We start from the raw sequence: 14584 nt of genomic DNA on the forward strand, positions 1-14584 counted from the left end.
CCTTACAAGTGAAATGGAATGTCATTTTCATCTCTTTAAAATACGACCATTAGAATTTTGTAATTAAAGTTTTATTATTATTATTATTAGTTATTAAATAACTGAAATTATCAATAAACATTTTACATACTAGTACCATACAAATTCTTTCATCTCGGTAAAAGAGAGAGAGAGAGAGAGAGAGGAGAGAGAGAGAGAGAGAGAGAGAGAGAAGAGAGAGAGAGAGAGAGTGTTTATCTCTCTCTGTTCTCTCAAAAAAATACTTATAACGTTTCCAGCGAAAGAGAGGGAGGGAGTTACCACTATGACCCATTATTATCTGTGTGCAAAAGAGAGAGAGAGAGTTAACCTTAATTAAAAGTGACATGGATAGATTAGTACGTATTGTATTTCTTTAAAATACTATCACATATGAATTTTGTAATTACAGTTATTATTATTATTATTATTATTTGAAAGTATTAAAACAAATAGTACAAGTACATAAAAAATCTCGAGTCTCAGTAAATGAGAGAGAGAGAAGAGAGAGAGAGAGAGAGAGAGAGAGAGAGAGAGGGGGGGGGGGGGGAATGTCAGGACCACGTGATTGCAACACTGCAGCTCTTCCCCCAGATTTTTCCCCCTCCTGGATGTCACAGAACTTGATATATCTGACAGTTTTAGTACCTGAATCTGAGAAAAGGTTACTGGAAGTTACTTGAAGAAGACTGGGATTTCCTTCATCTTCCATAATTTTTTAAATATAAGCTAAAATCTTACTAATTCACTATGGTATTTTCTTTAATGAATTGATATTATTGCTGTATAAATTAATATTAATATTTGAAAATAGTAAATCATTTATTTATCATACTAAAAAACATACATCTTTGTAGTATAGAGAGAGAGAGAGAGAGAGAGAAAATTATAGTGATTATTTTGTTTTCATTGGAAAATACAGAGAGAGAGAGAGAGAGAGAGAGAGAGAGAGAGAAACTGTGCTAAACTATAAAGGATTCTTATCTTATCTTATCATAGTATGTGTTTTTTAAAAGCGCCGTAAACTCGGAGCGTCGGAAGCGTCAGCGTCGTAACCTCGGAACAAGCGTCGTAAACCCAGGGCTGGATTTTTCAATGAATATTTAAGAAAAAGCGTCGTAACCTCGGAACGTCGTAAGCCGGACCCGTCGTAACCCGGGGACCGCCTGTACTATGATTATATTGGTTTTTGTGAATTCTGTTTTCATTTAATTATAGTTATTGTATTTTCTTAAATTATATAAATGGGAGTAGGCTAAAGAGCATATGACTGTCACTCTGGTTGTATTGCTGTAGAGGAAAAACAAAGAAATGGTATAATTTGGGGGAAACTACTATCACTATCATAATATCATGTGTGTGTTTCTCTGTTATCACACTACAATTCATATGCATACTTATTTTTGAGACAGGTTCCAAAAGGACTTTACTTGTACTTCTACAGTGGGGACAGTCCGTTATGAAGACTGTCCAAGTGTTAAAATATTACCCTATTTTCGGGCATGTAACATACATGGTTTTTGTTATAAAGAGGGTATCCAGTTATTGCCTCATTCATGATTGGTGTGATTAAGTCCTATTACGGACAGACCGGTAAAATCTCTTTCACAACGACTAAAAACAACACCAATATTCTGTGAGAACTGGGCAAATATCGAATGCATTATTCGTACATATGAGAGATTTAGGTCATCCTATAAACTGGAGTCAAGCAAGGGACCTTAATCCCATGTAATGACACGGTTAAAAGGAATATCATTGAATCTTGTTCATCAAGTCAATAATAGAAATGTTCTAAATTTAAGACTTTTAAACTTGATGCTTTCATAATGAAAAAAGTTGTAGATAAATATAAGCAAACAAAAATTAATATATTCAGTTTTACATGTTTTGGACTGTAAAGATACTTTGTAATTTCAGTTAGGGTTAAATCTGTTTTAGGTTTGTGACCATGTGATATCCTATAATCCTGGATTATCTCTTTTAATTTTTACCCCTTTTTGACAATTAACCATCAGGTATTCTTGATTCTTGTGTACCTGAGACCTTTCTCTCCAATTCTATTTCATTAGCTCCTTGGCCAATGTCTTAGTAAAGAAGAAGCGCTTGGATTTCTGACTATCATTTTCCTGTGGGTATTTGCTTATTTAATGAAGTCGCATGCATCTACTGTGATTTTTTAAGCATAATGGAAACCACCACACGCAACTTCTATGCCTTTTCTGTGAATTTTCCGAGCCTTGTTCTATTCGTGACATCCTTCTGTAATGCTCTTATCATCGCTCACAAACTGAAACTCCAACTTAACTTTCTACGGAAGTGTATGAACGAGCAAGTGATGCCCAAGTCGATTTTACCAGTGAGAATTCTTCGTCTAGCAGAGCGACCTTTCGACGAGTTTCAACGCATCATACTTCAGAAACACATTGACATCACAAAAGAGAAAGTAGATGATGCGTTTTGTACACTTAGAAGCAGACGGTATGGCTTTAATCAAACGGTTCCTGTCGATTGGAAGAATCGGATGCTGCATTATTGCTACGGAAAATTGAGAAAGTGCTGCAACCGTCTTGAAAGGAAGCTACAAGTCAAGCTGAAGAATTTTATTGCTGAAAGCGACTGACTAAGCATGCCAACATGGACTTCATGATTAATTTATCAGACAGATCAGTGGATATGCTACGACAGCGGCTTTGGGATATGGGTTAAGCTTTGGTGTATTTAATGGTAACCTGGACTGTGTCGACATTTCAAAATCCTTTTGTTATTTGGAAAACTTTAATCAAAACCTATGCCCTGATGATATCAATATTTGTAAAGGTATTGTGTATGGTGCTATGAGTAACCTTCTACCCCCTAATGTATCCGTAAGATTTCTCCAGGCTTTTAAGAAATTAAAGAAGACGAAACAGTGAAAGTGACAAAAAGTAGATAAATCTAATGCAGTGGTAATAATGAATAAAAGTGACTATGTAAGTAAATAATGACATTGCTAAATGATACTGAATCTTATACAAAACGAGGTCTGACCCTACACAGACAGTGAACTCCCATTTTAATAAACAAATTAAATCCATTTTGAAGGGCTTGGACCATTTAATTAAACAGTTTACACCGCAATGTGCCTCCCTACCTTATATGTATGGTTTAGTCAAGACACATAAATCAATAACCCTCCCATCGACCAATCTTAGTTCATGATTGGGGCTCAGTTTCGTATAATTTATCTAAATGGCTTGTAAAAATTCTTACTCCTTTGGTAGGAAACATTTCTAACACGAATGTTAAAAACAATGTTGATTTGTTCCGATACGAATACAAACCATCGGTCCTTTAACAATAGGAATGTAATTTGCGGCAGCTGGAACCGGTCATAAGCTTCGAACAAGGGAGTTCGGTAGTTAACTGCTTGTCCGACAGTCAGCGCACCGCGCGACCGGGAGGTGAAGATTCACTTTGCTTTCGGCCTTGCTGGGTGACAGACGTGTTCTCCACTTCTATCTGCCTGCCTTTCGTCGTGTGCTTTGTTTTCTCCAAACCTTGGTTTGCTTTTGTGTGAATTGTTCTCAATACTGTAAGTACGTGTGCTTGTATTGTTGCAATTTAACTATTATGGATTCTCGTGAGCTGGAGAGGTCCCCGTGCCCCCCCATCAGCCGCAGGACTTGCCCTGGTGTGGAGGGCCGTAGGTGTGGGGCCTTCCGCTCTTTTCCCGAGGTAGATCCTCATGAATTGTGTGCTCGGTGTCGGGGGCACGAATGCTCTCGCGCCAAGCCCTGTGATATTTGTTTTTTGTGGTCAGAGGAGCAGTGGGCGCGCTTTGAGGAGAGGAGGAAGCGATGTAAGCCTGCCAGGGAGTCATCGGAAAGTTCTCCGGCTACTCCCCTGGTCACGGACACGTCGTCTTCTGTCCTTCCTCCATCTCAGCTCCCGCGTATGGCTCCTTCCCCTTAGGGGGGTGTTTCTCCCTCCTTCCCTTCGCCCAATCCATCAAGCGTGGAGGAGGGGGCTAGGTACCCCGACATCCAATTGTACTCGGGGTCTTCTGTTCGCTCGCGGTGGGACTTGTCCCCCCACCCCCTGGGCGAGGGGGAACCCTGCTACTAACCCAACTTTTGCTTCCTCAGGTACGATTGCCGCGGGTGATGACCTCGGCCAGGTGTGGCACTCGCTGGGTCTCCAGGGGACACCGAGTATTCGGGGGCTGTTGGATCACCTGGCGAGTGGCTCTACTCTGGTGACTCATGGCCCGGTGACCACCACCACCACCACCGTATCGACCCCAGGGTATGCTGCCCCTCCTCACCTGGTGTATACTCAGCATATCACTATGGTGACCCCTTCAGCTGCAGTGCAGCTGCTGTTTTCCAGCGTTCCGAGGAGGGTCGTAACACCGCCGCTCTCGCCTCAGCCCCCGACTTCCGGTGCCCCAAGAGCTCTCCCCTGACCTGCCACCAGTACCCAGGAGGTCGCTGGCTGCTGCCGCCTCCTGCCGTACCTGTTCTACCTGGCTCAGCCCCTGCCGACTTCGTTCCAGCCCGTGGTGTTGCTGCCCCAGTCGCAGGTCCTTCCGGACAGGTGCAGCCGGGCCGTGTTGCTTCGGCAATAGCCCCGGCTCTGTCGTGGATGGAGGATCTGACAACTGTCCTGAGGAAGCTGACGAAGAAGAAGAGGAAGAGGAGGAAGATGTCGTCGTCGTTGTCTTCGTCGTTGTCTGCTGCCGCCTCTTCCTCTTCGGCTTCCAAGGCTTCACGGCCCGAGGAGAAGAAGGCGTCTCCTTCCCCCCTAAGAAGTCTTCCTTTGGGAACTTCTGAGGGCCCGTCTCACTCCGGTGGGACGGGGGGGTCTTCCGCTGGTCCTCCCGTCTCTCCTTCCGCAAGGAAGAAGTCGGGGACCAGAGGGGTATCGGCTAACACCGGTACCTCCTCACCTAGTGCTAGGGGCTCTGCCGCTGCATCAGATTCCGTCTCGGCCTCTCGTTCGCGAGAGGTACCGAGTGTGCGGTTGCTCGCGGGTGACCGTGCAGCCAAAGTCCAGGCCTCCAAGTTCGCTCGGTGCCAGGACCGAGGCATGGAGCGAAAGGCAGGTGAGAGTTGCTCAGGTGACTCCCGCCAGGCCAGCGATTGCTCTCGTAGCAATATGCGGGCTCCCAGGGTTGACGCGACGGTCCCAGACCGACCGCAGGTTGAGACAAGGAAGAGGTCCCCTCGGTCGCCGGAACCAGCTTCGGCAGGTTCCAGCGGCTCAAGGCGCCGTTAGGACAGGCCCCTCTCCCACCGCGACAGCGGACTCTGCAGGTCACCTGACCGCCGCTCCCACAGGGACCGGGCAGGTAGGGGGACCAGCAGCAGCTCTCCTGACGTTGGGACCGGAGCGGTTGTTCTCGGTCCAGCCGCTCTCCCTCGGAGAGCCGTGCGACCAGGCTTGCAGCTTGATCGCCACTGTGGGTTGGCGATTGCCTGCAGCCCCTCAAGCACATCAGTTCTGCTGGTGAGCGAGAGGAGAGCGTCAGGTCTTCCTCTATGATCCCTTCAACTTTCTTGGGCTATACCGGGAAGAGCGAGGCGATCAGGAGTGACCGAGAGGATCGCACTCCTCACAGTCCCACCACGACACCCTACGAGCCTGGCACGGTCTTAGGGGGACCGACCCAAGGTCCGTACGCGGCAAGTGGCAGGAGGAGACCAAGAAGGGGTCTGTTCAGTTCCTCCTTATTCGGAAGGAGGGTCTCGGGAGGGGCTCTTGTTGGAGGGACTTGACGGTCCTACTCCACAAGACGCGGTCACTCCTGAGATCCAGAGGTCGTTTGCAGAGGTTATTACGCTGATTCATCAGCACAATGACTCCAGTAAATTTTATAATAGAGCTAAATTGACCAATAAACAATGAAATACAACAATTTGGACCATTCAATACCTAACTTAAACTACATAAACTACTAATATGTACTACATACCTGCAAATAAAGTGTATAAGTGTACATGGTACAAGAAATACTGTACGTACATACGTATGTATGTAGTAAAATGTGGAACCTTACCTTTTGAGTGAGGCAATCTCCGAAAGTAGCGACAGAGGTGGAGGACAAATAGCAGAAAACTTGAACACTTACCTTTACGAAACACATTCACAAATGGCAACAAACGTTAGCACTTAAACTTTACAAAAAACTTAAAATTAAATTTCTTTTTTTTTTTTTTTTTTTCTTTTTTTTATTTTTACTTTTTTTTTACTTTTTTATGCTTTACATTTTTACAAAATTTCAATTTCTTCACCACTTTCAACTGTTTTTTCGTAGTATCACTTGGATCTTCCAGTTGCTTACTCCTACTAAAGGCCTCTTTAAAAAATAACTATCCAAGGAAGATTGCCTCTGCCTGCTTTTCACAATGCTCCTGAAACAACTCAGGCAAACGTCTTTCAAACTGCGCAAGCATACGACCTGTGTAAGCCTTTTCGGTGTGTCTCTTTTCTACAAATGATTGCACCTCATGAAAAGCAGCTAGAGCATCCTTAATTTCTGCTGTTGTCTCAGGGTTGTCCTCCTCCTCCTCGCCACTGCTAGAGAACTCTTCTTGAACGACGTTATGTTGCATGGCCTCCAACTCCTTCAGGTCATCCGTCGTAAGCTCTTTTTGGTGCTCCTCAAGAAGGTCATTGATGTCGTCCTCGTTGACAACCAGCCCCATGGACTTGCCGAGTCCAATGATCTAGACAAGATCTGGTTGCGAAACCGTTTCAGGATCGTCAACTGTTTCTGAATCTGCATCAGGCCAGAGTTTCCTACACAAAGAATTCAAGGTTCGCCTCGAAACCTCCTGCCAAGCTTGATCGATGAGTCGGATGCATATCACGATATCGAAATGCTCCTTCCAAAATTCATGCAAGGTGAGGTTTGTGGTATTGGTGATGTCGAAACATCTCTTGAAAAGATGTTTCGTATACAGCTTCTTGAAGTTCGATATCACTTGCTGGTCCATGGGCTGGAGGAGAGGGGTGGTGTTAGGCGGAAGATAAAGAACCTTGATAAACGAATACTCCGCTAGGATATCTTCCTCGAGGCCAGGAGGGTGAGCAGGGGCATTGTCCAACACCAGCAGACATTTCATAGGGAGGTGCTTCTCTTCCAAGAATTTCTTCGCTGTCGGGCCGAAACACAGATTTACCCACTCCGTGAACAAAAGTCTCGTTACCCAGGCTTTCGCATTAGCCCTCCACATCACTGGAAGCTTCTCCTTTAGCACTTTGTGGGCCTTGAAGGCTCGAGGAGTCTCCGAATGATAGACAAGTAAGGGCTTCACCTTGTAATCCCCACTGGCATTTGAACAAAGTGTGAGCGTAAGCCTGCCTTTCATTGGCTTATGTCCAGGTAGCTTCTTCTCTTCCTCCGTGAAGTAATATCCCGACCGAGAGGCATTTTTTTTTTTCCAAAAAAGGCCAGTACTCATCACAGTTGAAGACTTGCTGAGAACTGTAGCCTTCGTTGATCGTCATCTCGTCGAACGTCTTAATAATGGCTTCGGCCGCTTTCGTGTCTGAGCTAGCAGCCTCCCCATGCCGCACCACCGAATGGATGCCAGTCCATTTCCGGAATATTTCAAACCACCCACGAGAAGCCTTGAAGTCTGGGGTTGGTGTCGATGTCCCTTCTCCTCCGTCGTCATCGGCCTGGGCAATCAAATCGCCGAAAATAGCACTGGCCTTGTGGCAGGTTGCCATTTCGGTTATCGTATCGCCAGCGATTTCTTTTTCTTTTATTCATACAAGAAGCAGCCTCTCAATCTCATCGTGCACGTGGCTCCTCTTGTTGGACAAAATAGTCACGCCCTTGGAAGGTGTAGCTGCTTTGATGGCTTCCTTCTGCTTAAGGATGGTGCCTATCGTCGACGGATTTTGGCTGTAATCCTTAGCAATCACACTCAACTGCATGCCAGCCTCATACTTCTTGATAATCTCCATCTTTGTTTCCATAGAAAGCATCCTCTTCTTTCCGTGAACTTCAGCAACTTTCTTGGGACCTATGACTATACATACGTAATTAAGTTATGTACTAAAGTTCTCACACAACACGATAAAGTACAAAGCGAAATCACTAACACAAATTTACGTTAACAAAGGAAATCGTACATGAACGAACGAATTCGGTGTGTTTACGATAACGATGCTGCTACCGAGTGGCCAAAGAACGCCTTTACATAGAGCACGATGGGAGAGATGCTGACCAATAGGAGAGCAGGATCTTATGGCGGTGACTAGCATCAGGAACCAATGGGAGAGCGGGAGGATGGTGGCGAGTCTACTCAGTTGGCGGCGTGCAAGTTTTAAAATGGTTCTCGGCGGTCTGGGCAAATCTCGGGACTTTACAGTAACACCCTTTTGTAACCTGAATTATTTTCGTATGTAGGCAAAAAAATCAAAAAAAATTTGTTTTGTTTTGCTTTCATAACTTGAATTTTTTGTAAGTTGGGACTTTCGTATGCCGAGGTTCCACTATATAGATTGAGTTTTATGACAAATTTTTAATAAAAATAAAAAACTGGTAAACAGCATAAAATTAGTTTATTGTAAATATTCACAAGTTATTAATAAACTTATGCAGTTATTACTTTTTTATGACAGTCATATGTAATAATTACATATTAATTAGAATGTATTGCATCATTCTATGTGTAGCAACATGTTGTGTTAATGTGATGACACCTGTACTCCAGTAGGATCTTGCAGTATTTCTAAATATCAGTTAGTGAATAGCTGACATTGCCTTGACGTTGCTTTGTATCACATCTTCATTTGAATACACTTAGATCATCAGTTTAAAAAGGTAACGCCAACCGATGCCCCATTGGCAAAATACATGTTGACATTCCCATGATACTCTGTGCCTACGTCACAGACCTAGATCCGTATACTCGTGTGTTTGTGTAACATTGCGAAATATGTCACTCGACTAATGTTCTCGCAACAGAATTGTATATCAGACTTCTATCACACCTCTCCGCTGGAAGACCTATTCAAATCTTCCTGTCGTTATCATTGTGATGTAAACTTGTTAAATATAACTTGTCATTTCACTGTGTGTTTTACCGACTCCAAACCTACCTACAAGAAACAACGATAGATGGAGACTTAGAAGAAATATCATTACAGACATGATACTTGTCTAAGATGTGATGTATACATGTAAGTGTTTACATAATAAAAATATGGAATGTTAGTCCATATATATAAAAGACTAAAACTAAGAGGTCAACCAGATTGCTTGCAGGAATGTGATCAGACCAGAGACGGTAAAGATGATGTATACAACAAAGTAGGCTAAGATAACATGCCGTCACCTGTAGTTATTCAATTGTTTATAAACTTTAGTCCAAGCTTCCTGCTTGAGACAAACACCGTGACCTATAGCTCAAGCGGCCTACGTGATTAGTAACTATGTCATCTGATTGTATGTTCGTATGTAACTATGTCATCTGATTGTATGTTCGTATGCAACTATGTCATCTGATTGTATGTTCGTATGTTCGAGCTACTGTCTGCTTCCTTTATGACTGGTCACCGAGATGGTAGTAGACAGAATAGAGTTAGCTATCGTCATTAGAAGACCTGTACCTCTTTACCTAAGCTTTATCATGTAGAAGAGAACAGAATAGAATTAGCCATCATCATTGGCAGAAGCGATCAAGCTATCGTCATTAGAAGACCTGTACAATCCTACTTGATCTTCACTATGTAATATCAGAGAATATAAGTATTTTTATACTTCGTGTTTTCGACTAGAACCTCACCTTATCACCGAATCATCATGAGTTTAACACATCGTCGTCATAACCAAAGAAGATAATACCGACTTCGTAAGTGATCTACAAACCCCAAGACACTCCAATGAATATGGAAGTGCAATACCAACCGACTTAGCGTAAGATTATCGCAAGTCTAACATTACCTCATAGGGCGCCTTATTATACAAGGCAACAGCCCTAAAATACAAACCGATATTTGCGAATATTATCGCAGGTCAGAAAATATCCAACGGGGTGCCTTGTTAGTCAAGCAATTGCAAGGCAACACCCTAATACATAAAGAGGATACTTTAAGCTTCAATTTGGTATAAAAAAGTTGTGGCTAATGGACGTTTTCCCTCTAGAGACCTCATATGTGAAAAAAATTTATAGAAAAATAATGGTTTCCAATTAAATTTCCCATTTTCTCCATGGAACATGTCAGAGAAAACAGGTTATAATGATATGAGGCGTCCAGCGCTAAAACCCACACTCGCCACATTTTAAAATATGGAGAAAAAGGCCTTTAAATGTGTAAATTTAAAAAGACCATAACTATTTTATTTTTCAAGATATTTTCTTTAGGTTTGAATTTTTGGAATGTTTAGGACCCCAAAAATATGATTTTATATATGAACAAAAAATTAGACTGTGCACAATTTGATTGACTGATTGATTGTATGATTGATTGTACAATTGATGAACAAAATTAATGCTGAAATTTACTAAAGTGCAGATCATATAATGCAAAATTGAACCATATTCTCATCATCAAAATATACACTCACTTACACCATTCGAAAGAGGAACAAAAGGGGATTCCAGATGTACAATAAAGTGCATTTCTCAAATTTGTGGCGAGTGTAGGTTTTAGCACTGGACGCCTCATATACGGATAACGTTCAAAATTTCCTGATCATTTCAAAACTGAACATTCAAAATTTTTTTGCTCAGAATTTCCTGATCATTTCAAGACTGAAAATTCAAAATTTTTCTTTTGCTGTTTGTTGAAAACTTATTTTTTTTCTTTTAAAACTAAATGCTTAAATCTCCAAGAAGACTGAAACAAGACTTGTGTTTAATCATTAGGTAGCAACAGTCATTTGATCATATTGTAAATTTCAGGACATATTTCTTATATGACAAAATAATTTTATTGCAAAAATCAGCTTTTGAACTGTCATTATTTCAAAGTTGTTGCACAATAAGCAATAGTCATTTTTTTCTTTTGCTTTTTTTTTCCAAGGAGACAACCAAATTTAATGAAACGTACATAGTGTTGTATAACTATATATCTTTATTTTGTCCTAGGGACAAAGTAATGTATTAGTATTAGTTTTCAAAAGTGACTTCATGATTTTTTTCAACTGCAAAAAAGGAGAGATTTTTCATTATTAGTTGTAGAATAAATGATAAAAATATAAAGCAAATCCCTCTGAGCATTTACTTTATAATGGGGCCTTATGGCATAGGCATGTCCCTAAAATTAGCAAAAGTTAATTTATGATAAAGTTTTCTATTTTTCTAGTAAATACTTTCTGAGTGGAGGAAAGGTCACCTAATAATTGTTTTAAATTCATATCATAACAGGGAGGGTATAGACACTCATTAATGTTTTTTTTTACTAATATGAATGAGCATTTGTAAAATATATCTGGTAAAAATCCGTTGTAGTTCAACACATTATGGTTACAACAATAATTGGAGATGTGATGGATTTTAAAGAAATTTTTGGTTGCATTTATACAGAGGTGGAAGGCTTGAAAGTATAGTTTTAAAGCTATGGTAATTGCTCTCTGGTACTCTATGTTTATTGGTTGTTGTCTCTTTCAATTAAAACAGGCTAAGGAATAATCTGCAGCCCTGGTTTTTTGGACACCTCACTGGGGTCTGTCAGTGGTGTCAACATTGTGAGATAGTGTTGTTGTTGTAGAGGGTTCTTTGATATTCACAGGCTTCTGTATAGCATTGAGGAAGGGCTTTTGTTTGAAAATTTAGAGCCCTTCCAGGATGTGGAGGCAGTTCCTGTCCTGTATGCTGTCAATGAAACTAATATTATGTACATATCATGCTGTCAATGACACTATATTATGTACATATCATGCTGTCAATGACACCTAATATTATGTACGTATCACATCTTGATGGATAATTTTGATGTTGTCTTGCTTGTTACTATGGCCTGCTGATTGGTACTTCTTGACATCATCCGCCATATAATGCCAGGAGATCCTCACATATGACATCACAGATGGTAGACCATGATACTTTTTCTGAGGGTATCATGCACAGGCAGGGCTGGGTTGTTCTTCATCAAGAGGCTAGGCTTATTTATTCTTGTAAAAAATTATAAGCTTTATAGTATCATTGCAGTTAGAAGGCTTGACATGTTTGGTGATAATTTCCCATGAGGTGCATTCAACTTACCAATACATATTCTAAGCTCATAAGCATGTAATCATTTTCACTCATGATTACTCATGTAACAGAACCCTATGGTATGTTGTACAGCCAGGAGGTCTATGGGTGAGGCAGAGGATCATAAAATCCCTAGATTTGAAGGACAAGTGTTTTCAGATTCTGATTTTGTGACACACAAGAATACTTGAATATCCTGTGGAAAGGGCCATGTTTCACTTCATGGCGTATGTGTCTTCCTTTACTTAGGTTTTCAAGTCCAATATAGATACTTATAAGAATAAGGCATCTAATACTCCATGCTCAACACATAAAGGTTGACCACTACACTTCTGTGATGACCAGTAGCTTCTTCTAATATCCAAAGTAGAGTTTGTGAAAGTTATCTGCTAGGTATTCCAATCCTGTAGCTACTTCATGATCAGGTAACTGATGACACACACTTCTCCGAGCCCTGTCCTTCCATGGTGTACAGTACTTGGGTTATTTTGGTGGTATAACTGCAGTAAGAATGCTACTTTTTCAAGTTCTTGTATCAGACAGCTCAAAAACTCACTTCCCTATTGCCAGGTTCTTAGAACTGGATTGTTGAACCCAAAGTCCACAGTTGAAAAAACCTGTAATGAAATGCCTCCCACTCTTCCCTCTGGGTTTGTAAATATAGAATATATAAATTATTTGATGTTTTATTTTTGTTGTGAGTTATGGGCTTCACAATTTCTTAATGACCTACTATTACTATTACCCATTACAGAGATTTTACTGGGAAGCAGAGAGTTGTGGTAATTGCAGTATTTGGTAAAAGCACCATTGACTGTGGAGGTTGTAAGGCATCAGCCTTGGAGTTGATGGTAGGTCGTAAGATCTTCAACAGAGATTTGTGTCGGCCTATTTCAGTTGACAGTGAATGCATGGTAAGTACATATTATGTGTAATTCTTCACTTGTTATAACCATTTTCACATACATATCACTGTATTTGTATCCTTACAGAAACATCGTATTTTGTTAAGTCATTCCTGATTCCATAATAGTTTCACTCATCATTAATCATTACATTTTACATGAAAATGCAGTTAGTATTTCACAACAAACCCATCATTTATATTACCCCAGTTAATGAGTTTATATGAATCTTAGATGCCACTCAATGGATGAAAATATGAAACCTGGTTGCTGACTGAATAGTTTCATTGCATATGTGCTCTGTATGTCATGGATTCCAGTTACAAGAACCTCTTTTCTTGCAAAGCAAGAAATCTGTGAGATCTGGCAATGCATGCATATATTGGGTGGAAAATGGTCAAAGACCACGCACCCATGCTATCACGTTTAGTCTTTTTCTTAACCGCCTGGGTAAGCGATGTGGTTGCTTACTCTCCGTCCAACCCGGTTGTTTTACCTGTAATCGCTCATTTGCTTGTCTGCATGTGTGTTTGTGATATTATGGCTTCCTTTGTGTCTTCTTGGCCTTGCCAACGTATGTGCCCGGGGACTCACAGTTTCCTGTGTACTCGTTTTCTGGCTTCTTCGGCTACGGGAGCCATTCCACATGCAGTAGGTATTGTGCTAATTTTTGTACTATAATGAATCCCTGCCTGGTATGTCATGTGTGGCCTAAATCGCAGTGGAAGTTATTTTTAGTAAGAGGGAGCATTGTAGAGTTTTGACTCTTCCTTTGTGGGAAGGGTTTTCATCGCCTCGCCCAGATGCTTCATCTTCTTCCTCAGTCACACTCCATGATGCTAGAGTTTGTGTGCCTGTGTCTCCTTCCTTTTCTTCCATCGATTCATTGTTGGAAGTATCGGGAGGCCCTCAGGCTGATTTGATATAATTTGGATCCCAGAAGGGAGGAGGCTATTTCATCAGTTTCTTCTCTTTCAGAATCGGAGGTGTTCAAAATGGTGGCGCTATGGGCGTCGCATGGTCTACGGAATTACATGGAAGCCCCCCCCGGCCTCCCCAGCTCTACCTCCTCCCCTGGACTTCTCTATGATGGTGCTCGTGGTCAGCCATTTTGTAGTGCGCTGCCTGGGTATCATCTTATTGCTCCACTAGTGAGACCTGCTGCTAGCTCCGGTCAGGGTGGTTGGTGAGTGCATCTTCTCTTGCCAGTTTGTTACAGTTTGGGGTCCAAGGTACTTCTTATCTTGCTCATCTTAGTATCTATTTGTGGGTTAATCTTCTTCTGATCAGAAGAGAAGCAGCGTTGTCCAGGATGGCGAGATTGGTTGACTCCGAGTCCTTTTGGCGCTCAGGAATGGGGATATGTTGGATTCTCAGTTCCTGTTTCCTTGGACTGAGCTGGAGGATGTGATAGACCGGCGGTGAGCTGACACGAATGACAGGTTGGTGCATCAGGCTGTCTCC

The 14584-nt window shown here is 41.7% G+C and overlaps 1 protein-coding gene across 1 annotated transcript in view; it reads left to right on the forward strand.

Annotated features, from left to right (window-relative positions):
- LOC135221254 (uncharacterized) overlaps positions 1-14584 on the forward strand; it is a 395658-nt gene that overhangs the window by 119219 nt on the left and 261855 nt on the right. Inside the window, exons 6-8 of the mRNA XM_064259070.1 lie at positions 12786-12865; positions 12970-13129; positions 13441-13570. Coding sequence (XP_064115140.1) covers positions 12786-12865; positions 12970-13129; positions 13441-13570 — 370 coding nt within the window. The remainder of the gene's footprint in view (positions 1-12785; positions 12866-12969; positions 13130-13440; positions 13571-14584) is intronic.

Source organism: Macrobrachium nipponense, chromosome 2, assembly GCF_015104395.2.
Source record: "Macrobrachium nipponense isolate FS-2020 chromosome 2, ASM1510439v2, whole genome shotgun sequence".
Lineage (NCBI taxonomy): Eukaryota > Metazoa > Arthropoda > Malacostraca > Decapoda > Palaemonidae > Macrobrachium > Macrobrachium nipponense.